This window comes from Oncorhynchus mykiss, chromosome 23 (assembly GCF_013265735.2).
Source record: "Oncorhynchus mykiss isolate Arlee chromosome 23, USDA_OmykA_1.1, whole genome shotgun sequence".
NCBI classification, from domain to species: domain Eukaryota; kingdom Metazoa; phylum Chordata; class Actinopteri; order Salmoniformes; family Salmonidae; genus Oncorhynchus; species Oncorhynchus mykiss.
Window position 1 is genome coordinate 3,742,999 of NC_048587.1, and position 24,887 is coordinate 3,767,885.

Genomic DNA, 24,887 nt, shown 5'->3' on the forward strand with positions numbered 1-24,887 from the left:
CAGTTTGTCATGGTACGTGAAGCCTCTTCCTTTACCTCAGACCAGTTTATTATAGATATTCCAGCTCTGCCAGTTTGTCATGGTACGTGAAGCCTCTTCCTTTACCTCAGACCAGTTTAGTATAGATATTCCAGCTCTGCCAGTTTGTCATGGTAGGTGAAGCCTCTTCCTTTACCTCAGACCAGTTTAGTATAGATATTCCAGCTCTGCCAGTTTGTCATGGTAGGTGAAGCCTCTTCCTTTACCTCAGACCAGTTTATTATAGATATTCCAGCTCTGCCAGTTTGTCATGGTACGTGAAGCCTCTTCCTTTACCTCAGACCAGTTTATTATAGATATTCCTGCTCGTCATGGTAGGTGAAGCCTCTTCCTTTACCTCAGACCAGTTTATTATAGATATTCCAGCTCTGCCAGTTTGTCATGGTACGTGAAGCCTCTTCCTTTACCTCAGACCAGTTTATTATAGATATTCCTGCTCGTCATGGTACGTGAAGCCTCTTCCTTTACCTCAGACCAGTTTATTATAGATATTCCAGCTCTGCCAGTTTGTCATGGTAGGTGAAGCCTCTTCCTTTACCTCAGACCAGTTTATTATAGATATTCCAGCTCTGCCAGTTCGTCATGGTACGTGAAGCCTCTTCCTTTACCTCAGACCAGTTTATTATAGATATTCCAGCTCTGCCAGTTTGTCATGGTAGGTGAAGCCTCTTCCTTTACCCCAGACCAGTTTATTATAGATATTCCAGCTCTGCCAGTTTGTCATGGTACGTGAAGCCTCTTCCTTTACCTCAGAATATATTCTAAACTGGGTGGTTTGAGCCCTGAATGTTTTTTGTCTGAAAGCCGTGGTATATCAGACCGTATTACCACGGGTATCACAAAACATTTATTTTTACTGCTGTAATTACATTGGTAACCAGTTTATAATAGCAATAAAGCACCTCTGGGGGGTGTGGCATATGGCCACTATATCACGGATAAAGGCTGTATGCAGGCACTCCACGTTGTGTCGTGCATAAGAACAGCCCTTAGCCGTGGATAAGAACAGCACTTAGCCGTGGATAAGAACAGCACTTAGCCGTGGATAAGAACAGCACTTAGCTGTGGATAAGAACAGCACTTAGCCGTGGATTAGAACAGCCCTTAGCCGTGGATAAGAACAGCACTTAGCCGTGGATAAGAACAGCCCTTAGCCGTGGATAAGAACAGCACTTAGCCGTGGATAAGAACAGCCCTTAGCCGTGGATAAGAACAGCCCTTAGCCGTGGATAAGAACAGCACTTAGCCGTGGATAAGAACAGCACTTAGCCGTGGATAAGAACAGCCCTTAGCCGTGGATAAGAACAGCCCTTAGCCGTGGATAAGAACAGCCCTTAGCCGTGGATAAGAACAGCCCTTAGCCGTGGATAAGAACAGCCCTTAGCATTGGATAAGAACAGCCCTTAGCCGTGGATAAGAACAGCCCTTAGCCGTGGATAAGAACAGCCCTTAGCATTGGATAAGAACAGCCCTTAGCCGTGGATAAGAACAGCACTTAGCCGTGGATAAGAACAGCCCTTAGCCGTGGATAAGAACAGCCCTTAGCCGTGGATAAGAACAACACTTAGCCGTGGATAAGAACAGCACTTAGCCGTGGATAAGAACAGCACTTAGCCGTGGATAAGAACAGCACTTAGCCGTGGATAAGAACAGCCCTTAGCCGTGCATAAATACAGCCCTTAGCCGTGGATAAGAACAGCCCTTAGCCGTGGATAAGAACAGCCCTTAGCCGTGGATAAGAACAGCCCTTAGCCGTGGATAAGAACAGCACTTAGCCGTGGAGTATCGGCCATATACCACAACCCCCCTCGGCCTTATTGCTTAAATAATATATGCCATTTAGCAGAAGCTTTTATCCAAAGAGACTAACAGCCATGCTGCATGCATATTATATATGGGTGGTCCCGGGAATCAAACCCACTACCCTGGTGGTACAAGCTCTGTGCTCTACCAACTGAGTTACAGAGGACATAAACATCAATGACACTTTTCCTCATCTCCCCTCCACTGTTCTTATTTGGTCGTCAACGTTTACCCCCTGTATGTTCTGTCCTCCAGGAGAATTCCCAGAATGCACCACTGGTCCACGCCACTCTAGAAACGCTGCTGAGGTTTCTCAATTGGATTCCTCTGGGGTACATTTTCGAGACCAAACTCATCAGCACACTCGTCTACAAGGTAGAGATACCTTTCTCTCTCTCTCTCTGTTTCTGTCTCTCTCTCTCTCTCTCTCTCTCTTTCTGTCTCTCTCTCTTTCTCTGTTTGTCTCTCTCTGTCTCTCTCTCTCTCTCTCTCTGTCTCTCTCTCTCTGTCTCTCTCTCTCTGTGTCTCTGTCTCGCTCTCTCTCTGTGTCTCTGTCTCGCTCTCTCTCTGTGTCTGTCTCTCTCTCTGTGTCTCTCTGTGTCTCTCTCTCTGTCTCTCTCTCTGTCTCTCTCTCTGTCTCTCTCTCTGTCTCTCTCTCTCTGTCTCTCTCTCTCTGTCTCTCTCTCTCTGTCTCTCTCTCGGTCTCTCTTTCTCTCTCTTTCTCTCTCTTTCTCTGTCTCTCTCTGTCTCTCTCTGTCTCTGTCTCACTCTGTCTCGCGCTCTCTCTCTGTCTCTGTCTCGCGCTCTCTCTCTGTCTCGCTCTCTATGTCTCTCTCTCTCTTGCCCGAACACTACACAGCTGACTCAAATAATCAACTAATCATCAAACTTTAATTATTTTAATCAGCTGTGTAGTGTTGGGCTAAAACCAAAACCTGCACCTCTTGAGGTGGTCTATGGCTTGTTTTGGACCTCTCTCGCCAACACGTGGGTCGTATTCTTCAGGTCAAGCACACCGATCGTAACAAAACATATTGCAACGGAAAACAAGCATTTCAGTCTGTTTTCTTCTGTTTGGCGCCTGATTAATACAACCCTGGACAGTTAATGGAGAATATGAGGGATTCCTCAATTATAAATAAATTTCTGGGAGCATTCAGCCAGGAGAGGACTGGTCACCCCTCAGAGCCTGGTTCCTCTCTACCCTGTACAGCCAGGAGAGGACTGGCCACCCCTCAGAGCCTGGTTCCTCTCTACCCAGTACAGTCAGGAGAGGACTGACCACCCCTCAGAGCCTGGTTCCTCTCTACCCAGTACAGCCAGAGGAGGACTGGCCACCCCTCAGAGCCTGGTTCCTCTCTACCCAGTACATCCAGAAGAGGACTGGCCACCCCTCAGAGCCTGGTTCCTCTCTACCCAGTACAGTCAGGAGAGGACTGGTCACCCCTCAGAGCCTGGTTCCTCTCTACCCTGTACAGCCAGAAGAGGACTGGCCACCCCTCAGAGCCTGGTTCCTCTCTACCCAGTACAGCCAGGAGAGGACTGGCCACCCCTCAGAGCCTGGTTCCTCTCTACCCAGTACAGTCAGGAGAGGACTGACCACCCCTCAGAGCCTGGTTCCTCTCTACCCAGTACAGCCAGAGGAGGACTGGCCACCCCTCAGAGCCTGGTTCCTCTCTACCCAGTACATCCAGAAGAGGACTGGCCACCCCTCAGAGCCTGGTTCCTCTCTACCCAGTACAGTCAGGAGAGGACTGGCCACCCCTCAGAGCCTGGTTCCTCTCTACCCAGTACAGTCAGGAGAGGACTGGCCACCCCTCAGAGCCTGGTTCCTCTCTACCCAGTACAGTCAGGAGAGGACTGGCCACCCCTCAGAGCCTGGTTCCTCTCTACCCAGTACAGCCATAAGAGGACTGGCCACCCCTCAGAGCCTGGTTCCTCTCTACCCAGTACAGTCAGGAGAGGACTGGCCACCCCTCAGAGCCTGGTTCCTCTCTACCCAGTACAGCCAGGAGAGGACTGGTCACCCCTCAGAGCCTGGTTCCTCTCTACCCAGTACAGTCAGGAGAGGACTGGCCACCCCTCAGAGCCTGGTTCCTCTCTACCCAGTACAGTCAGGAGAGGACTGGCCACCCCTCAGAGCCTGGTTCCTCTCTACCCAGTACAGCCAGAAGAGGACTGGCCACCCCTCAGAGCCTGGTTCCTCTCTACCCAGTACAGCCAGAAGAGGACTGGCCACCCCTCAGAGCCTGGTTCCTCTCTACCCAGTACAGTCAGGAGAGGACTGGCCACCCCTCAGAGCCTGGTTCCTCTCTACCCAGTACAGCCAGAAGAGGACTGGCCACCCCTCAGAGCCTGGTTCCTCTCTACCCAGTACAGTCAGGAGAGGACTGGCCACCTCTCAGAGCCTGGTTCCTCTCTACCCAGTACAGCCAGGAGAGGACTGGTCACCCCTCAGAGTCTGGTTCCTCTCTACCCAGTACAGCCAGAAGAGGACTGGCCACCCCTCAGAGCCTGGTTCCTCTCTACCCAGTACAGCCAGTAGAGGACTGGTCACCCCTCAGAGCCTGGTTTCTTCCTAGGTTTTGGCCTTTCCAGGGAGTTTTCTACACCTGCATTGCTTGCTGTTTGGGGTTTTAGGCTGGGTTTCTGTACAGCACTTTATGACATCAGCTGGTGTAAGAAGGGATTTATAAATCCATTTGATTGGTTGGTTGATTCTGTAGTTCCTGAACGTGCCGATGTTCCGCAACGTGACGTTGAAGTGTCTGACGGAGATCGCCGGCGTCAGTGTCAGCCAATACGAGGAGCAGTTTGTCAACCTCTTCACGCTCACCATGTGTCAACTCAAACAGGTGTGTATATATATATATATACACACACACACACACACACACACACACACACACACACACACACACACAGTGCTCCAGGCAGGTGTGGATCCCACTGTTGCCAACAAATGTAACACACACACACACACACACACACACACACACACACACACACACACACACACACACAGTGTTCCAGGCAGGTGTGGATCCCACTGTTGCCAACTAATGTAACACACACACACAGACTGTCTTGTCAATCATCCATTCCTGTTCTCCGTCTCCTCCCCAGATGCTTCCCCTGAACACCAACATTCGTCTGGCGTATTCCAACGGTAAGGATGACGAGCAGAACTTCATCCAGAACCTCAGCCTGTTCCTCTGCACCTTCCTGAAGGAGCACGGTCAGCTCATCGAGAAGAGGCCCAACCTCCGAGAGACACTGATGGAGGTGAGAAACATACCGCAGCAGTTTCTCACAAAACAACTCTTTTCTCATTTCCTGAACGCTGCTGGGCTTAGTTGATTCAAGCCCACTGGTTACATCCTGGGACTGGGTGGGACATGGTTACGTCCTGGGACTGGGTGGGACATGGTTACGTCCTGGGACTGGGTGGGACATGGTTACATCCTGGGACTGGGTGGGACATGGTTACGTCCTGGGACTGGGTGGGACATGGTTACGTCCTGGGACTGGGTGGGACATGGTTACATCCTGGGACTGGGTGGGACATGGTTACATCCTGGGACTGGGTGGGACATAGTTACATCCTGGGACTGGGTGGGACATAGTGGAGAAGAAGAGGACATGGTTAGGTCCTGGGTGGGACATGGTGGAGAAGAAGAGGACATGGTTAGGTCCTGGGTGGGACATAGTGGAGAAGAAGAGGACATGGTTAGGTCCTGGGTGGGACATAGTGGAGAAGAAGAGGACATGGTTAGGTCCTGGGTGGGACATAGTGGAGAAGAAGAGGACATGGTTAGGTCCTGGGTGGGACATAGTGGAGAAGAAGAGGACATGGTTAGGTCCTGGGTGGGACATAGTGGAGAAGTAGAGGACATGGTTACATCCTGGGACTGGGTGGGACATAGTGGAGAAGAAGAGGACATGGTTAGGTCCTGGGTGGGACATAGTGGAGAAGTAGAGGACATGGTTACATCCTGGGACTGGGTGGGACATAGTGGAGAAGAAGAGGACATGGTTAGGTCCTGGGTGGGACATGGTGGAGAAGAAGAGGACATGGTTAGGTCCTGGGTGGGACATAGTGGAGAAGAAGAGGACATGGTTAGGTCCTGGGACTGGGTGGGACATGATGGAGAAGAAGAGGACATGGTTAGGTCCTGGGTGGGACATGGTGGAGAAGAAGAGGACATGGTTAGGTCCTGGGTGGGACATGGTGGAGAAAAGAGGACATGGGAAAAGGCCTGGGTTTCTTTACAACTATTAAGTCAACGTTAATGCAGGTTGGAAACTCAGGAGGGCTGTTATGAAAACCACTAAACATACAAAACAGATCCTTCAAATTAAACAGTAACCCCTCCCACCTCCCCTCCTCCCCCTCTCTCCCCCCCCCCCCCCCCCCCCCACCTCCTCCTCCTCCCCTCTCCTCCTCTCTCTCCTCCTCCCCCCTCTCTCTCCTCCTCCCCCCTCTCCTCCTCTCCTCCTCTCTCTCCTCCTCCCCCCTTCTCTCCTCTCCTCCTCTCTCTCCCCTCCTCTCCTCTCCTCCTCTCTCCTCTTCCCCCTCTCCTCCTCTCTCTCCTCCTCTCCTCTCCTCCAGGCTCTCCACTACATGCTGCTGGTGTCTGAGGTGGAGGAGACAGAGATCTTTAAGATCTGTCTGGAGTACTGGAACCACCTGGCTGCAGAGCTTTACAGGGAGAGTCCCTTCTCCACCTCCACCTCCCCCCTGCTGTCTGGATCACAACACTTTGATGTCCCTCCTCGCAGACAGCTCTACCTTCCTGTACTCTCCAAGGTGACCAGACAGACGGACAGGCCGGACTGACTGGCTGACAGACAGACACACTCACTCTTGCTCTCTTGGGGTCACAGTGTGTATGTGAGAGCTAGCGGAGAGGGAGAGAATTTGTTGGCACATGGTCAGAGTGTGTGGTCCAGATAATTTGTTGGCATGAAGTGTGTGTGTGTGTGTGGCTGTGTGTGTCTGTGTCTCTCTCTCTCTGTGTCTGTCTCTCTCTCTGTGTGTCTGTGTTTCTCTCTGTGTGTCTGTTTCTCTCTGTGTGTCTGTGTTTCTCTCTGTGTGTCTGTGTGTTTCTCTCTGTGTGTCTGTGTGTTTCTCTCTGTGTGTCTGTGTGTTTCTCTCTGTGTGTCAGTGTCTCTCTCTCTGTGTGTCTGTGTTTCTCTCGGTGTGTCTGTGTCTCTCTCAATGTGTGTCTCTCTCTCTGTGTGTCTGGGTTTCTCTCTGTGTGTCTGGGTTTCTCTCTGTGTGTTTGTGTTTCTCTCTGTGTCTCTCTCTGTGTGTCTGTGTCTCTCTCTGTGTCTGTGTTTCTCTCTCTGTGTCTCTCTCTCTGTGTGTCTGTGTTTCTCTCGGTGTGTCTGTGTGTCTCTCTCTGTGTCTCTCTCTGTGTGTCTGTGTCTCTCTGTGTGTCTGTGTTTCTCTCTCTGTGTCTCTCTCTCTGTGTGTCTGTGTTTCTCTCGGTGTGTCTGGGTTTCTCTCTGTGTGTCTGGGTTTCTCTCTGTGTGTCTGTGTGTCTCTCTCTGTGTCTCTCTCTCTGTGTGTCTGGGTTTCTCTCTGTGTGTGTGTGTTTCTCTCTCTGTGTCTCTCTCTCTGTGTGTCTGTGTTTCTCTCTGTGTGTCTGGGTTTCTCTCTGTGTGTCTGTGTGTCTCTCTCTGTGTCTCTCTCTCTGTGTGTCTGGGTTTCTCTCTGTGTGTGTGTGTTTCTCTCTCTGTGTCTCTCTCTCTGTGTGTCTGTGTCTCTGTGTGTCTGTGTTTCTCTCTGTGTGTCTTGACGGCTGTTGATGTTGGTAACAGGTGCGTCTGCTGATGGTGAGCCGCATGGCCAAGCCGGAGGAGGTGCTGGTGGTGGAGAACGACCAGGGAGAGGTGGTACGAGAGTTCATGAAGGACACAGACTCCATCAACCTCTACAAGAACATGAGAGAGACACTGGGTACGTCACACGTGTGTGTGTGTGTGTGTGTGGGGGGGGGTGACAGCAGGTGGAATATAGCAGGTGGAATAGTTATGTGTGACTTTCTACATTTAGACTGATTGTCAGTTTCCTTTGTGGACATCACATCACTGTACAGCACCACTACATATTCAATAAGGACCCTAGTCTATTGACTTGATCTACACTCTAAACTCTCTGTGATCGTCTCCTCTCTCTCTCTCTCTCTCTTTCTCTCTGTCTCTCTCTCTGTCTCTGTTTCTCTGTCTCTGTCTCTCTCTCTCTCTGTCTCTCTCGCTAGTGTACCTGACCCATCTGGACTATGCAGACACGGAGCGTATAATGACAGAGAAGCTTCATAACCAGGTGAACGGAACAGAGTGGTCCTGGAAGAACCTCAACACACTGTGCTGGGCTATAGGGTCCATCAGTGGAGCCATGCACGAAGAGGACGAGAAGAGGTTCCTGGTCACCGTCATCAAGGTACGGAGGCCACCTAGGGACAAGTATAACGGTATAACGGAGAGAGTAAAAGGGGATTCATGTAGAGGGTTGATGACCAGAAGGCTTCAGGATAATGTTGAGCAGCATCTTTCTCTTTAGGAGAATGTTGAGCAGCATCTTTCTCTTTAGGAGAATGTTGAGCAGCATCTTTCTCTTTAGGAGAATGTTGAGCAGCATCTTTCTCTTTGGGAGAATGTTGAGCAGCATCTTTCTCTTTAGGAGAATGTTGAGCAGCATCTTTCTCTTTAGGAGAATGTTGAGCACCATCTTTCTCTTCAGGAGAATGTTGAGCAGCATCTTTCTCTTCAGGAGAATGTTGAGCAGCATCTTTCTCTTCAGGAGAATGTTGAGCAGCATCTTTCTCTTTGGGAGAATGTTGAGCACCATCTTTCTCTTTAGGAGAATGTTGAGCAGCATCTTTCTCTTCAGGAGAATGTTGAGCAGCATCTTTCTCTTCAGGAGAATGTTGAGCAGCATCTTTCTCTTTGGGAGAATGTTGAGCAGCATCTTTCTCTTTGGGAGAATGTTGAGCAGCATCTTTCTCTTTGGGAGAATGTTGAGCAGCATCTTTCTCTTTAGGAGAATGTTGAGCAGCATCTTTCTCTTCAGGAGAATGTTGAGCAGCATCTTTCTCTTTAGGAGAATGTTGAGCAGCATCTTTCTCTTTAGGAGAATGTTGAGCAGCATCTTTCTCTTCAGGAGAATGTTGAGCAGCATCTTTCTCTTTAGAATGTTGAGCAGCATCTTTCTCTTTAGGAGAATGTTGAGCAGCATCTTTCTCTTCAGGAGAATGTTGAGCAGCATCTTTCTCTTTAGGAGAATGTTGAGCAGCATCTTTCTCTTCAGGAGAATGTTGAGCAGCATCTTTCTCTTTAGGAGAATGTTGAGCAGCATCTTTCTCTTCAGGAGAATGTTGAGCAGCATCTTTCTCTTTAGGAGAATGTTGAGCAGCATCTTTCTCTTCAGGAGAATGTTGAGCAGCATCTTTCTCTTTAGGAGAATGTTGAGCAGCATCTTTCGCTTTAGGAGAATGTTGAGCAGCATCTTTCTCTTCAGGAGAATGTTGAGCAGCATCTTTCTCTTTAGGAGAAAGTTGAGCAGCATCTTTCTCTTCAGGAGAATGTTGAGCAGCATCTTTCTCTTTAGGAGAATGTTGAGCAGCATCTTTCTCTTCAGGAGAATGTTGAGCAGCATAGCATCTTTCTCTTCAGGAGAATGTTGAGCAGCATCTTTCTCTTCAGGAGAATGTTGAGCAGCATCTTTCTCTTCAGGAGAATGTTGAGCAGCATCTTTCTCTTCAGGAGAATGTTGAGCAGCATCTTTCTCTTTAGGAGACTGTTGAGCAGCATCTTTCTCTTCAGGAGAATGTTGAGCAGCATCTTTCTCTTCAGGAGAATGTTGAGCAGCATCTTTCTCTTTAGAATGTTGAGCAGCATCTTTCTCTTCAGGAGAATGTTGAGCAGCATCTTTCTCTTCAGGAGAAGGAGGAGAATGGGAGTTTGTTTGGTGGATATTTAGTTGAGCTGATGGACAATGTGACAGAGATGCAGGAGGTGCAGGAGGGAAAGATGTGCTGCCTCTCTGGACACACTGGGCCTCAAGGATGAACATATAGCTCATCTATTGTCCAAAGGCTCTCTGTTATCCATCTGTCTAACTGGTGTGTGTGTGTGTGTGTGTGTGTGTGTGTGTGTAGGATCTGCTGGGTCTATGTGAACAGAAGAGGGGAAAGGACAATAAGGCCATCATTGCCTCCAATATCATGTACATCGTGGGCCAGTACCCTCGCTTCCTCAGAGCCCACTGGAAGTTCCTCAAGACCGTCGTCAATAAACTCTTTGAGTTCATGCACGGTGAGAGAACTAACTAACTGTCTGTGTGACTGGTGTACAGAGGTGAGAGAACTAACTAACTGTCTGTGTGCCTGGTGTACAGAGGTGAGAGAACTAACTAACTGTCTGTGTGCCTGGTATACAGAGGTGAGAGAACTAACTCTGTCTGTGTGCCTGGTGTACAGAGGTGAGAGAACTAACTCTGTCTGTGTGCCTGGTGTACAGAGGTGAGAGAACTAACTGTCTGTGTGACTGGTGTACAGAGGTGAGAGAACTAACTAACTGTCTGTGTGCCTGGTGTACAGAGGTGAGAGAACTAACTAACTGTCTGTGTGCCTGGTATACAGAGGTGAGAGAACTAACTCTGTCTGTGTGCCTGGTGTACAGAGGTGAGAGAACTAACTCTGTCTGTGTGCCTGGTGTACAGAGGTGAGAGAACTAACTGTCTGTGTGACTGGTGTACAGAGGTGAGAGAACTAACTAACTGTCTGTGTGCCTGGTGTACAGAGGTGAGAGAACTAACTAACTGTCTGTGTGCCTGGTGTACAGAGGTGAGTTGTGTGTGTTATCCAGCCTGTCTCACCCCCTCCCTCCCCCTCTCAGAGACCCATGATGGGGTACAGGATATGGCGTGTGACACTTTCATCAAGATCGCCCAGAAGTGCCGTCGCCATTTTGTCCAGGTGCAGGTGGGCGAGGTGATGCCCTTCATCGACGAGATCCTCAACAACATCAACACCATCATCTGTGACCTGCAGCCACAGCAGGTACACACACACACACCTGTGACCTGCAGCCACAACAGGTACACACACACACACACACCTGTGACCTGCAGCCACAACAGGTACACACACACACACACACGTGTGACGAGATCCTCAACAACATCAACTCCATCATCATGACCTTTAACCCCAATAGACAGGTCAGCCTCAGGCCCTAGAAATGCGCCGACTAGAGAGGACTATATACCTGTCATTCACTCAGCCCAAACTAAAAGGTGTGTATTAGAGGGCATGTTGAAATGGGTTCAAACACACACCAAGCTGTAGAAATGGATTGAGTAGAGAGGACTCTGTCATGTTCTACTGATAAAGCTCTGGGATTCAGAACATCTAACCAATAAAACCCAGATGGTCTTTCTCTGTTTCTTGTATCTGTGTTCATTATTATTAACGTTGACAAAAGTTACAAACCTTGACCATCCCTCAGTGCTGATGTTATGTTGGTGTGTACGTTCCAAGCTGTAGAAACACACTGACTAGATGGGACTTGATCTCTATGTCTACTGAGAATCATTACGCTGACTCAGAGCAGAATCTAGTATTTGTGTATCTATCTCTGTCTACTGAGAATAATCATGCTGACTCAGCAGAATCTAGTATTTGTGTATCTACCTCTGTCTACTGAGAAGCATCACGCTGACTCAAAGCAGAATCTAGTATCTGTGTATCTATCTCTGTACTGAGAGGCATCACGCTGACTCAGAGCAGAATCTAGTATCTGTATATCTATATGTTCTGGGTCTCCTGTGTGTGTTGTGCAGGTCCATACGTTCTACGAGGCCGTGGGGTACATGATCGGAGCCCAGACAGACCAGGCAGTACAAGAGCATATCATAGAGAAATACATGTTACTGCCTAACCAGGTGTGGGACAGCATCATTCAACAGGCCACCAAGGTACGTCACTCCTGTAGTAATGAATCTAGTCATTCCTGTAGTAATGAATCTAGTCATTCCTGTAGTAATGAATCTAGTCACTCCTGTAATAATGAATCTAGTCACTCCTGTAATAATGAATCTAGTCACTCCTGTAATAATGAATCTAGTCACTCCAGTAATAATGAATCTAGTCACTCCTGTAGTAATGAATCTAGTCACTCCTGTAGTAATGAATCTAGTCACTCCTGTAATAATGAATCTAGTCACTCCTGTAATAATTAATCTAGTCACTCCTGTAATAATGAATCTAGTCACTCCTGTAATAATGAATCTAGTCACTCCTGTAATAATGAATCTAGTCACTCCTGTAGTAATGAATCTAGTCACTCCTGTAGTAATGAATCTAGTCACTCCTGTAATAATGACTCTAGTCACTCCTGTAATAATGACTCTAGTCACTCCTGTAATAATGACTCTAGTCACTCCTGTAGTAATGAATCTAGTCACTCCTGTAGTAATGAATCTAGTCACTCTGTGATCATTAATTTCACACTTCTTTCATATTTTGTACATGTTTTGTAAATAAGCTAAAATCCCCCCAGTGAGAACGTGACTGGATTGGACAGTGAGTAAGACAGGATGGAGGGAGAGAGTTGTCCTGAAGAGCAGTGTGTCTGATTGAAACCCATGTCAGGACTGCTATGTACATGTGTTCAGCTGCTGGAGAACACCAGGTCACAGAAAGACCTGTAGTAGCTACCCCTTTCCTGTAGTCAGACCTGTAGTAGCTACCCCTTTCCTATAGTCAGACCTGTAGTAGCTACCGCTTTCCTGTAGTCAGACCTGTAGTAGCTACCCCTTTCCTATAGTCAAAGACCTGTAGTAGCTACCCCTTTCCTGTAGTCAAAGACCTGTAGTAGTACCCCTTTCCTGTAGTCAGACCTGTAGTAGCTACCCCTTTCCTGTAGTCAAAGACCTGTAGTAGTACCCCTTTCCTGTAGTCAGACCTGTAGTAGCTACCCCTTTCCTATAGTCAAAGACCTGTAGTAGCTACCCCTTTCCTGTAGTCAAAGACCTGTAGTAGTACCCCTTTCCTGTAGTCAGACCTGTAGTAGCTACCCCTTTCCTGTAGTCAAAGACCTGTAGTAGTACCCCTTTCCTGCAGTCAAAGACCTGTAGTAGTACCCCTTTCCTGTAGTCAAAGACCTGTAGTAGTACCCCTTTCCTGTAGTAGCTACCCCTTTCCTGTAGTCAAAGACCTGTAGTAGTACCCCTTTCCTGTAGTCAGACCTGTAGTAGTACCCCTTTCCTGTAGTCAAAGACCTGTAGTAGCTACCCCTTTCCTGTAGTCAAAGACCTGTAGTAGTACCCCTTTCCTGTAGTCAGACCTGTAGTAGTACCCCTTTCCTGTAGTCAAAGACCTGTAGTAGTACCCCTTTCCTGTAGTCAGACCTGTAGTAGCTACCCCTTTCCTGTAGTCAAAGACCTGTAGTAGTACCCCTTTCCTGCAGTCAAAGACCTGTAGTAGTACCCCTTTCCTGTAGTAGCTACCCCTTTCCTGAAGTCAAAGACCTGTAGTAGTACCCCTTTCCTGTAGTCAGACCTGTAGTAGTACCCCTTTCCTGTAGTCAAAGACCTGTAGTAGTACCCCTTTCCTGTAGTCAGACCTGTAGTAGCTACCCCTTTCCTGTAGTCAAAGACCTGTAGTAGTACCCCTTTCCTGTAGTCAGACCTGTAGTAGCTACCCCTTTCCTGTAGTCAAAGACCTGTAGTAGTACCCCTTTCCTGTAGTCAGACCTGTAGTAGCTACCCCTTTCCTATAGTCAAAGACCTGTAGTAGCTACCCCTTTCCTGTAGTCAAAGACCTGTAGTAGTACCCCTTTCCTGTAGTCAGACCTGTAGTAGCTACCCCTTTCCTGTAGTCAAAGACCTGTAGTAGTACCCCTTTCCTGCAGTCAAAGACCTGTAGTAGTACCCCTTTCCTGTAGTAGCTACCCCTTTCCTGTAGTCAAAGACCTGTAGTAGTACCCCTTTCCTGTAGTCAGACCTGTAGTAGTACCCCTTTCCTGTAGTCAAAGACCTGTAGTAGCTACCCCTTTCCTGTAGTCAAAGACCTGTAGTAGCTACCCCTTTCCTGTAGTCAGACCTGTAGTAGTACCCCTTTCCTGTAGTCAAAGACCTGTAGTAGTACCCCTTTCCTGTAGTCAGACCTGTAGTAGCTACCCCTTTCCTGTAGTCAAAGACCTGTAGTAGTACCCCTTTCCTGCAGTCAAAGACCTGTAGTAGTACCCCTTTCCTGTAGTAGCTACCCCTTTCCTGAAGTCAAAGACCTGTAGTAGTACCCCTTTCCTGTAGTCAGACCTGTAGTAGTACCCCTTTCCTGTAGTCAAAGACCTGTAGTAGCTACCCCTTTCCTGTAGTCAGACCTGTAGTAGTACCCCTTTCCTGTAGTCAAAGACCTGTAGTAGCTACCCCTTTCCTGTAGTCAAAGACCTGTAGTAGTACCCCTTTCCTGTAGTCAGACCTGTAGTAGTACCCCTTTCCTGTAGTCAAAGACCTGTAGTAGCTACCCCTTTCCTGTAGTCAGACCTGTAGTAGTACCCCTTTCCTGTAGTCAAAGACCTGTAGTAGCTACCCCTTTCCTGTAGTCAGACCTGTAGTAGTACCCCTTTCCTGTAGTCAGACCTGTAGTAGTACCCCTTTCCTGTAGTCAAAGACCTGTAGTAGTACCCCTTTCCTACAGTCAAAGACCTGTAGTAGTACCCCTTTCCTGTAGTCAAAGACCTGTAGTCTCAGTCTGATGATCACTAAAGTACCCTTCTCTTAAATCTCTACCCAGTACAGCCAGGAGAGGACTGGCCACCCCTCGGAGCCTGGTTCCTCTCTAGGTTTCTTCCTAGGTTCCTGCTTTCCAGGGAGTTTATCCTAGACACCGTGCTTCTACATCTGCATTGTTTGCTGTTTGTGGTTTTCGGCTGGGTTTTTGTACAGCACTTTATGACATCTGCTGATGTAAAAAGGGCTTTATAAATGACATGTGATTGGTTGACTCCCCTCTGTTAGAACGTGGACATTCTGAAGGACCCAGAGACGGTGAAGCAGCTCGGCAGCATCCTGAAGACCAACGTCCGGGCCTGTAAGGCCGTGGGACACCCCTTCGTTATCCAGTTAGGACGCATTTATCTGGACATGCTCAACGTCTACAAGTGCCTGAGCGAAAACATCTCCGCAGCCATCCAGACCAACGGTCAGTGGGGGGATGGGGTGGGCTGGGGGCTGTGTCCTCTCCTCATGCGTCTCTTCTGTTGGCGGTGTGTCCTCTCCTCATGCGTCTGTTCTCTTTGTGGTGTGTCCTCTCCTCATGCGTCTGTTCTCTTTGCGGTGTGTCCTCTCCTCATGCGTCTGTTCTCTTTGCGGTGTGTCCTCTCCTCATGCGTGTATTCTCTTTGTGGTGTGTCCTCTCCTCATGCGTCTATTCTCTTTGTGGTGTGTCCTCTCCTCATGCGTCTGTTCTCTTTGTGGTGTGTCCTCTCCTCATGCGTCTGTTCTCTTTGTGGTGTGTCCTCTCCTCATGCGTCTGTTCTCTTTGTGGTGTGTCCTCTCCTCATGCGTCTGTTCTCTTTGTGGTGTGTCCTCTCCTCATGCGTCTGTTCTCTTGGCGCTGTGTGTTTCAGGAGAGATGGTGACGAAACAGCCCCTGATCAGAAGTATGAGGACGGTGAAAAGAGAGACGCTCAAACTCATCTCCGGCTGGGTTAGCAGATCCAGCGATCCACAGATGGTGAGATACAGATATATATACACATCTGACAGGAAGATATTGGTACTACATATAATCAGGATATATACACATCTGACAGGAAGATATTGGTACTACATATATCAGAATATATTGTTACTACATACAGTTGAAGTCAGAAGTTTACACACACTTAGATTGGAGTCCTTACAACTCTTTTTTTCAACCACTCCACAAATTTCTTGTTAACAAACTATAGTTTTGGCAAGTCGGTTAGGACATCTACTGTGTGCATGACACAAGTCATTTATCCAACAATTGTTTACAGACAGATTATTTCATTTATAATTCACAATTCCAGTGGGTCAGAAGACGGTGCCTTTAACCTTTTTGGGATAGGGGGCAGCATTTTCACTTTTGGATGAATAGCGTGCCCAGAGTGAACTGCCTCCTACAAAAAAAGTATTTAGTCAGCCACCAATTGTGCAAGTTCTCCCACTTAAAAAGATGAGGCCTGTAATTTTCATCATAGGTACACTTCAACTATGACAGACAAAACGAGAAAAAAAATCCAGAAAATCACATTGTAGGATTTTTTATGAATTTATTTGCAAATTATGGTGGAAAATAAGTAAACCTGACTGTTTAAAGCAGTACGTGTCAGTCCTGTGTGTACTCCAGGAATGGATTGGGAAACTCTCCCCTTAAGAGTTTGAAAGACAACCGTGTTGGTCACTTAGTCCTTAGTAACACACACACACACACTGACCTCAGTCCTGTCCTACAGTAGTAACCTGGTGAGAACATAACAACAACAACATTCCTCCCTCTGCCGTGTTGATCTGTCCGTTGATCCCGTCCGGTGTTCCTTCCTTCCAGGTGGGGGAGAACTTTGTTCCGCCACTGCTCGACGCCGTTCTCATCGACTACCAGCGCAACGTCCCCGCCGCCCGGGAGCCCGAGGTCCTCAGCACCATGGCAACCATCGTCAACAAGCTGGGCGGACACATCACCGGGGAGATCCCGCAGATCTTCGATGCCGTGTTCGAATGCACGCTCAACATGATCAATAAAGTAAGTATCAGCATTATTAATAGTGGGTATTGTTCTAAACTTTCATCTTTATAGTTTATAAAATGTACTCTTAACATGATGTCAGTATGGCTGTAAATCCTTGACATAGTAGGCACAATTTGTCAAAAGTACAAACCAAACTACCAAAAATGATGTGATTTATAAATAAATGATCTGGGTTCCTGAAAGGATTGATCTCAATTATATATAAACAACTTTTGGAAAGCTCATATTCTGAACTAGACATTAAGAGTCAATTCTACAGATCTAATTGAATCTGAACAACGCTTTAACTGGAACAGAATATGGACAAATCTGACCTTGGCATCCCATAATCTGAGGGTGTAGGAAGCGGGTCGATGGGTCGAGTTATCTTGTATGCATTGATTTGATTGTTTTTGTACCTGTAACCATCCTCTGAAAAAAGAAAAATGACAATAAAATAAGTCAATTTAAAGAGGTAGTTCACTAAGGCCCCCATGTCCATACTGACTGTAGGGGGTCTCTCTCCATGGAGTGTTCCATTTCCATACTGACTGTAGGGGGTCACTCTCCATGGAGTGTTCCATTTCCATACTGAATGTAGGGGGTCTGTCTCCATGGAGTGTTCCATTTCCATACTGACTGTAGGGGGTCTCTCTCCATGGAGTGTTCCATGTCCATACTGGCTGTAGGGGGTCACTCTCCATGGAGTGTTCCATTTCCATACTGACTGTAGGGGGTCACTCTCCATGGAGTGTTCCATTTCCATACTGACTGTAGGGGGTCTCTCTCCATGGAGTGTTCCATTTCCATAATGACTGTAGGGGGTCACTCTCCATGGAGTGTTCCATTTCCATAATGACTGTAGGGGGTCTCTCTCCATGGAGTGTTCCATTTCCATAATGACTGTAGGGGGTCACTCTCCATGGAGTGTTCCATTTCCATAATGACTGTAGGGGGTCACTCTCCATGGAGTGTTCCATTTCCATACTGACTGTAGGGGGTCTCTCTCCATGGAGTGTTCCATTTCCATACTGACTGTAGGGGGTCTCTCCATGGAGTGTTCAATTTCCATACTGACTGTAGGGGGTCTCTCTCCATGGAGTGTTCCATTTCCATACTGACTGTAGGGGTCACTCTCCATGGAGTGTTCCATTTCCATACTGACTGTAGGGGGTCACTCTCCATGGAGTGTTCCATGTCCATACTGACTGTAGGGGTCCCTCTCCATGGAGTGTTCCATTTCCATACTGACTGTAGGGGGTCTCTCTCCATGGAGTGTTCCATTTCCATACTGACTGTAGGGGGTCTCTCTCCATGGAGTGTTCCATTTCCATACTGCCTGTAGGGGGTCTCTCTCCATGGAGTGTTCCATGTCCATACTGACTGTAGGGGGTCACTCTCCATGGAGTGTTCCATTTCCATACTGACTGTAGGGGGTCTCTCCATGGAGTGTTCCATGTCCATACTGACTGTAGGGGGTCTCTCTCCATGGAGTGTTCCATTTCCATACTGACTGTAGGGGGTCACTCTCCATGGAGTGTTCCATTTCCATACTGACTGTAGGGGGTCACTCTCCATGGAGTGTTCCATTTCCATACTGACTGTAGGGGGTCACTCTCCATGGAGTGTTCCATTTCCATACTGACTGTAGGGGTCTCTCTCCATGGAGTGTTCCATTTCCATACTGACTGTAGGGGGTCTCTCTCCATGGAGTGTTCCATTTCCATACTGACTGTAGGGGGTCACTCTCCATGGAGTGTTCCATTTCCATACTGACTGTAGGGGGTCTCTCTCCATGGAGTGTCCCATTTCCATAATGACTGTAGGGGGTCACTCTCCATGGACTGTTCCATGTCCATACTGACTGTAGGGGGTCTCTCTCCATGGAGTGTTCCATTTCCATACTGACTGTAGGGGGTCTCTCTCCATGGAGTGTTCCATTTCCATACTGACTGTAGGGGGTCACTCTCCATGGAGTGTTCCATTTCCATACTGACTGTAGGGGGTCTCTCTCCATGGAGTGTCCCATTTCCATAATGACTGTAGGGGGTCACTCTCCATGGAGTGTTCCATTTCCATACTGACTGTAGGGGGTCTCTCTCCATGGAGTGTTCCATTTCCATACTGACTGTAGGGGGTCTCTCCATGGAGTGTTCCATTTCCATACTGACTGTAGGGGTCACTCTCCATGGAGTGTTCCATTTCCATACTGACTGTAGGGGGTCTCTCTCCATGGAGTGTTCCATTTCCATACTGACTGTAGGGGTCTCTCTCCATGGAGTGTTCCATGTCCATACTGACTGTAGGGGTCACTCTCCATGGAGTGTTCCATGTCCATACTGACTGTAGGGGGTCTCTCCATGGAGTGTTCCATGTCCATACTGACTGTAGGGGGTCACTCTCCATGGAGTGTTCCATTTCCATACTGACTGTAGGGGTCTCTCTCCATGGAGTGTTCCATTTCCATACTGACTGTAGGGGGTCTCTCTCCATGGAGTGTTCCATTTCCATACTGACTGTAGGGGGTCTCTCTCCATGGAGTGTCCCATTTCCATAATGACTGTAGGGGGTCACTCTCCATGGAGTGTTCCATTTCCATACTGACTGTAGGGGGTCACTCTCCATGGAGTGTTCCATGTCCATACTGGCTGTAGGGGGTCTCTCTCCATGGAGTGTTCCATTTCCATACTGACTGTAGGGGGTCACTCTCCATGGAGTGTTCCATTTCCATACTGACTGTAGGGGGTCTGTCTCCATGGAGTGTTCCATTTCCATACTGACTGTAGGGGGTCTCTCTCCATGGAGTGTCCCATTTCCATAATGACTGTAGGGGGTCACTCTCCATGGACTGTTCCATGTCCATACTGACTGTAGGGGGTCTCTCTCCATGGAGTGTTCCATTTCCATACTGACTGTAGGGGGTCTCTCTCCATGGAGTGTTCCATTTCCATACTGACTGTAGGGGGTCACTCTCCATGGAGTGTTCCATTTCCATACTGACTGTAGGGGGTCTCTCTCCATGGAGTGTCCCATTTCCATAATGACTGTAGGGGGTCACTCTCCATGGAGTGTTCCATTTCCATACTGACTGTAGGGGGTCTCTCTCCATGGAGTGTTCCATTTCCATACTGACTGTAGGGGGTCTCTCCATGGAGTGTTCCATTTCCATACTGACTGTAGGGGTCACTCTCCATGGAGTGTTCCATTTCCATACTGACTGTAGGGGGTCTCTCTCCATGGAGTGTTCCATTTCCATACTGACTGTAGGGGTCTCTCTCCATGGAGTGTTCCATGTCCATACTGACTGTAGGGGTCACTCTCCATGGAGTGTTCCATGTCCATACTGACTGTAGGGGGTCTCTCCATGGAGTGTTCCATGTCCATACTGACTGTAGGGGGTCACTCTCCATGGAGTGTTCCATTTCCATACTGACTGTAGGGGTCTCTCTCCATGGAGTGTTCCATTTCCATACTGACTGTAGGGGGTCTCTCTCCATGGAGTGTTCCATTTCCATACTGACTGTAGGGGGTCTCTCTCCATGGAGTGTCCCATTTCCATAATGACTGTAGGGGGTCACTCTCCATGGAGTGTTCCATTTCCATACTGACTGTAGGGGGTCACTCTCCATGGAGTGTTCCATGTCCATACTGGCTGTAGGGGGTCTCTCTCCATGGAGTGTTCCATTTCCATACTGACTGTAGGGGGTCACTCTCCATGGAGTGTTCCATTTCCATACTGACTGTAGGGGGTCTGTCTCCATGGAGTGTTCCATTTCCATACTGACTGTAGGGGTCTCTCCATGGAGTGTTCTATTTCCATACTGACTGTAGGGGGTCTCTCTCCATGGAGTGTTCCATTTCCATACTGACTGTAGGGGGTCACTCTCCATGGAGTGTTCCATGTCCATACTGACTGTAGGGGGTCTCTCCATGGAGTGTTCAATTTCCATACTGACTGTAGGGGTCTCTCTCCATGGAGTGTTCCATGTCCATACTGACTGTAGGGGGTCCCTCTCCATGGAGTGTTCCATTTCCATACTGACTGTAGGGGGTCACTCTCCATGGAGTGTTCCAATTCCATACTGACTGTAGGGGGTCTCTCTCCATGGAGTGTTCCATTTCCATACTGACTGTAGGGGGTCCCTCTCCATGGAGTGTTCCATTTCCATACTGACTGTAGGGGTCTCTCTCCATGGAGTGTTCCATTTCCATACTGACTGTAGGGGGTCTCTCCATGGAGTGTTCCATTTCCATACTGACTGTAGGGGTCACTCTCCATGGAGTGTTCCATTTCCATACTGACTGTAGGGGGTCTCTCTCCATGGAGTGTTCCATTTCCATACTGACTGTAGGGGGTCTCTCTCCATGGAGTGTTCCATTTCCATACTGACTGTAGGGGGTCCCTCTCCATGGAGTGTTCCATTTCCATACTGACTGTAGGGGGTCACTCTCCATGGAGTGTTCCATTTCCATACTGACTGTAGGGGGTCTCTCCATGGAGTGTTCCATTTCCATACTGACTGTAGGGGTCACTCTCCATGGAGTGTTCCATTTCCATACTGACTGTAGGGGGTCTCTCTCCATGGAGTGTTCCATTTCCATACTGACTGTAGGGGGTCTCTCTCCATGGAGTGTTCCATTTCCATACTGACTGTAGGGGGTCCCTCTCCATGGAGTGTTCCATTTCCATACTGACTGTAGGGGGTCACTCTCCATGGAGTGTTCCATTTCCATACTGACTGTACGGGTCTCTCTCCATGGAGTGTTCCATTTCCATACTGACTGTAGGGGGTCACTCTCCATGGAGTGTTCCATTTCCATACTGACTGTAGGGGGTCTCTCCATGGACTGTTCCATTTCCATACTGACTGTAGGGGGTCTCTCCATGGACTGTTCCATTTCCATACTGACTGTAGGGGGTCTGTCTCCATGGAGTGTTCCATTTCCATACTGACTGTAGGGGGTCTCTCTCCATGGAGTGTTCCATTTCCATACTGACTGTAGGGGGTCACTCTCCATGGAGTGTTCCATTTCCATACTGACTGTAGGGGGTCACTCTCCATGGAGTGTTCCATTTCCATACTGACTGTAGGGGGTCTCTCTCCATGGAGTGTTCCATTTCCATACTGACTGTAGGGGTCACTCTCCATGGAGTGTTCCATTTCCATACTGACTGTAGGGGGTCTCTCTCCATGGAGTGTTCCATTTCCATACTGACTGTAGGGGGTTACTCTCCATGGAGTGTTCCATTTCCATACTGACTGTAAGGGGGTCTCACTCCATGGAGTGTTCCATTTCCATACTGACTGTAGGGGTCACTCTCCATGGAGTGTTCCATTTCCATACTGACTGTAGGGGTCACTCTCCATGGAGTGTTAGTGTTGTGTTGCACACATTTTACAGCAGTTGTTCTACCAATACCAAGGCCAACCTATCTTTTTAGTGCCTACAACTGTTGTCGGTTGGTTCTCATCAATATGGCCCCGTCTCTCTCTCTCCCTCCAGGACTTTGAGGAGTACCCGGAACACAGGACTCATTTCTTCTACCTGCTGCAGGCGGTCAACTCCCATTGTTTCCCAGCATTCCTGGCCATCCCTCCGGCCCAGTTCAAACTGGTGCTGGACTCCATCATCTGGGCCTTCAAACACACCATGAGGAACGTGGCCGACACAGGTGAGGCTTGAACACACACACACACACACACACACAAGTGCTTTCCTTTACGAATGACAGCACATGAATGAAATCATCCACATGTATTGATCACATCTTTACAAATCTTTTTTTTAAAGCAGTATCCAAATCCATAGGATGTAGTGATTTATAGTAGCCATATCTAGTAAAAACCAAAGTTCCAAATGCTGGGCCTAATACAGTATACAAGAGGTCATACAATCAGTTTTGTAGTGATTCTTATGTTGATGTAAATGATATGTGCTGGTCTGTGGTGTGTAATGAGAAGCAACCAGACGCTGCACTTAACACGTTTCATGTAATTGCTTATTCCAGTTACTTAATAAGCAACGCGCCCATTTAGAAAATGACTGTAAAAACGGTTAAATCCCCCCGGACTGATGAATACAAAACATGATTGTATGGTTGAGAGGGAGGAGGCAAAAAGAATGACAATTGAGTCTGGATGCACAACCGATTTGGCAAAAGTACTGCAAATTGAGAAATAATGTGACTAAACTGAATGAAAAGAATATGAAACAAAGATAAATTATATAAAGAATGATAGTAAAACATCTTTGGAGCACCTGAAATTACATTTGGGGCACAAAGGTAAACTCAGCTCCATCATTCGTTGAATCAGATGGCTCATTAATCACAAAACACACTGATATTGCCAACTACTTTAATTATTTTTTTTCATTGGCAAGATTAGCAAACTTAGGCATGACATGCCAGCAACAAATGCTGACTTTACACATCCAAGTATAACTAACCAAATTATGCAAGACAAGCATTGTCATTTTTAATTCCGTAAAGTGAGTGTGGAAGAGGTGAACAAATGATTGTTGTCTATCAACATAATAGCGGACGATATTGGCACTCCTCTATTTTCCATATCTTCAATCTCAGCCAACAAGGAAGTGTGTGCCTTCATTCTGATACCCAAGAATAGTAAAGCCCCCTTTACTGGCTCAAATAGACAACCAATCAGCCTGTTACCAACCCTTTAGTAAACTTTTGGAAAAAATTGTGTTTGACCAGACACAATGCTATTTTACAGTGAACAAATTGACAACGTGACTTTCAGCGCTCTTATAAGGAAGGGCATTCAACATGCACGGCACTTACATAAATGACTGACGATTGGCTGAGATAAATTGATGATAAAAAGGTTGTGGAAGCTGATATCAGTGCATCTTTTGACATTATCGATCATAGTCTGCTGCTGGAAAAATGTATGTGTTATGGCTTTACATCCCCTGCTATGTTGTGGATAAAGAGTTACCTGTCTAACAGAACACAGAAGGTGTTCTTTAATGGAAATATCTCCAACATAATCCAGGTAGAATCAGGAATTCCCCAGGGCAGCTGTCTAGGCCCCTTTCTTTTTTTTCAATCCTTACTAATGACCTTTGAGTAAAGCCAGTGTGTCAACATATGTGGATGACTCAACACCGTACACGTCAGCTACTACAGCGGGTGAAATCACTGCAACACTTAACAAAGAGCTGCAGTCAGTTTCAGAATGGGTGGCAAGGAATAAGTTAGTAAATATTGTAATGAAATTGAGGTGACTAAACTGCTTGGAGTAACCCAGGACTGTCATAGTCAAAACTGTTGATACAACAGTAGCTAAGATGGGGAGAAGTCTGTCCATAAAAAAGCACTGCTCTGCCTTCTTAACAACACTATCAACAAGGCAGGTCCTACAGGCCCTAGTTTAGTCGCATCTGGACTACTATCCAGTCGTGTGTGTGGTCAGGTGCCACAAAGAGGGACAGGAAAATTACAATTGTCTCAGAACAAGGCAGCACGGCCGTCTCAGAACAGGGCAGCACGGCTGTCTCAGAACAAGGCAGCACGGCTGTCTCAGAACAGGGCAGCACGGCTGTCTCAGAACAGGGCAGCACGGCTGTCTCAGAACAGGGCAGCACGGCTGTCTCAGAACAGGGCAGCACGGCTGTCTCAGAACAGGGCAGCACGGCTGTCTCAGAACAGGGCAGCACGGCTGTCTCAGAACAGGGCAGCACGGCTGTCTCAGAACAGGGCAGCACGGCTGTCTCAGAACAGGGCAGCACGGCTGTCTCAGAACAAGGCAGCATGGCTGTCTCAGAACAGGGCAGCATGGCTGGCCCTTAAATGTACGCGGAGAGCTAACATTAATAATATGCATGTCAATCTTTCCTGGCTCAAAGTAGAGAAGAGAGATTGACTTCATCACTGCTTGTTTTTGTAAGAAGTGTTGACAAGCTGAATGCACTGAGCTGTCTGTTTAAACTAGAGGTCGACCGATTAATCGGAAACGGACGATTAATTAGGGCCGATTTCAAGTTTTCATAACGATCGGTAAATCGGCATTTTTGGACACCGATTATGGCTAATTACATTGCACTCCACGAGGAGACTGCGTGGCAGGTTGACTACCTGTTATGCGAGTGCAGCAAGGAGCCAGCTAGCATTAAACTTATCTTATAAAAAACAATCAATCTAAACATAATCACTAGTTAACTACACATGGTTGATGATATCACTAGGTTAACTAGCTTGTCCTGCGTTGCATATAATCGATGCGGTGACTGTTAATTTTATTTATTTTTTTTATT

At 47.7% G+C, this 24,887-nt stretch overlaps 1 protein-coding gene across 4 annotated transcripts in view; it reads left to right on the forward strand.

Annotated features, from left to right (window-relative positions):
* The window catches only part of LOC110513996 (exportin-1), a 70,955-nt gene that overhangs the window by 34,084 nt on the left and 11,984 nt on the right, over positions 1 to 24,887 (forward strand). For 3 of the 4 annotated variants that reach the window (XM_036959638.1, XM_036959640.1, XM_036959639.1), the window contains exons 9-21: positions 2,098 to 2,217; positions 4,569 to 4,697; positions 4,969 to 5,127; positions 6,455 to 6,652; positions 7,669 to 7,807; positions 8,109 to 8,290; positions 10,008 to 10,164; positions 10,747 to 10,910; positions 11,693 to 11,827; positions 14,873 to 15,056; positions 15,484 to 15,590; positions 16,428 to 16,622; positions 22,113 to 22,281. In XM_036959638.1, coding sequence (XP_036815533.1) covers positions 2,098 to 2,217; positions 4,569 to 4,697; positions 4,969 to 5,127; positions 6,455 to 6,652; positions 7,669 to 7,807; positions 8,109 to 8,290; positions 10,008 to 10,164; positions 10,747 to 10,910; positions 11,693 to 11,827; positions 14,873 to 15,056; positions 15,484 to 15,590; positions 16,428 to 16,622; positions 22,113 to 22,281 — 2,038 coding nt within the window. Of the gene's footprint in view, positions 1 to 725; positions 765 to 2,097; positions 2,218 to 4,568; positions 4,698 to 4,968; positions 5,128 to 6,454; positions 6,653 to 7,668; positions 7,808 to 8,108; positions 8,291 to 10,007; positions 10,165 to 10,746; positions 10,911 to 11,692; positions 11,828 to 14,872; positions 15,057 to 15,483; positions 15,591 to 16,427; positions 16,623 to 22,112; positions 22,282 to 24,887 lie in introns of those variants that run through there. The other variant, XM_036959641.1, reaches the window with a different exon arrangement.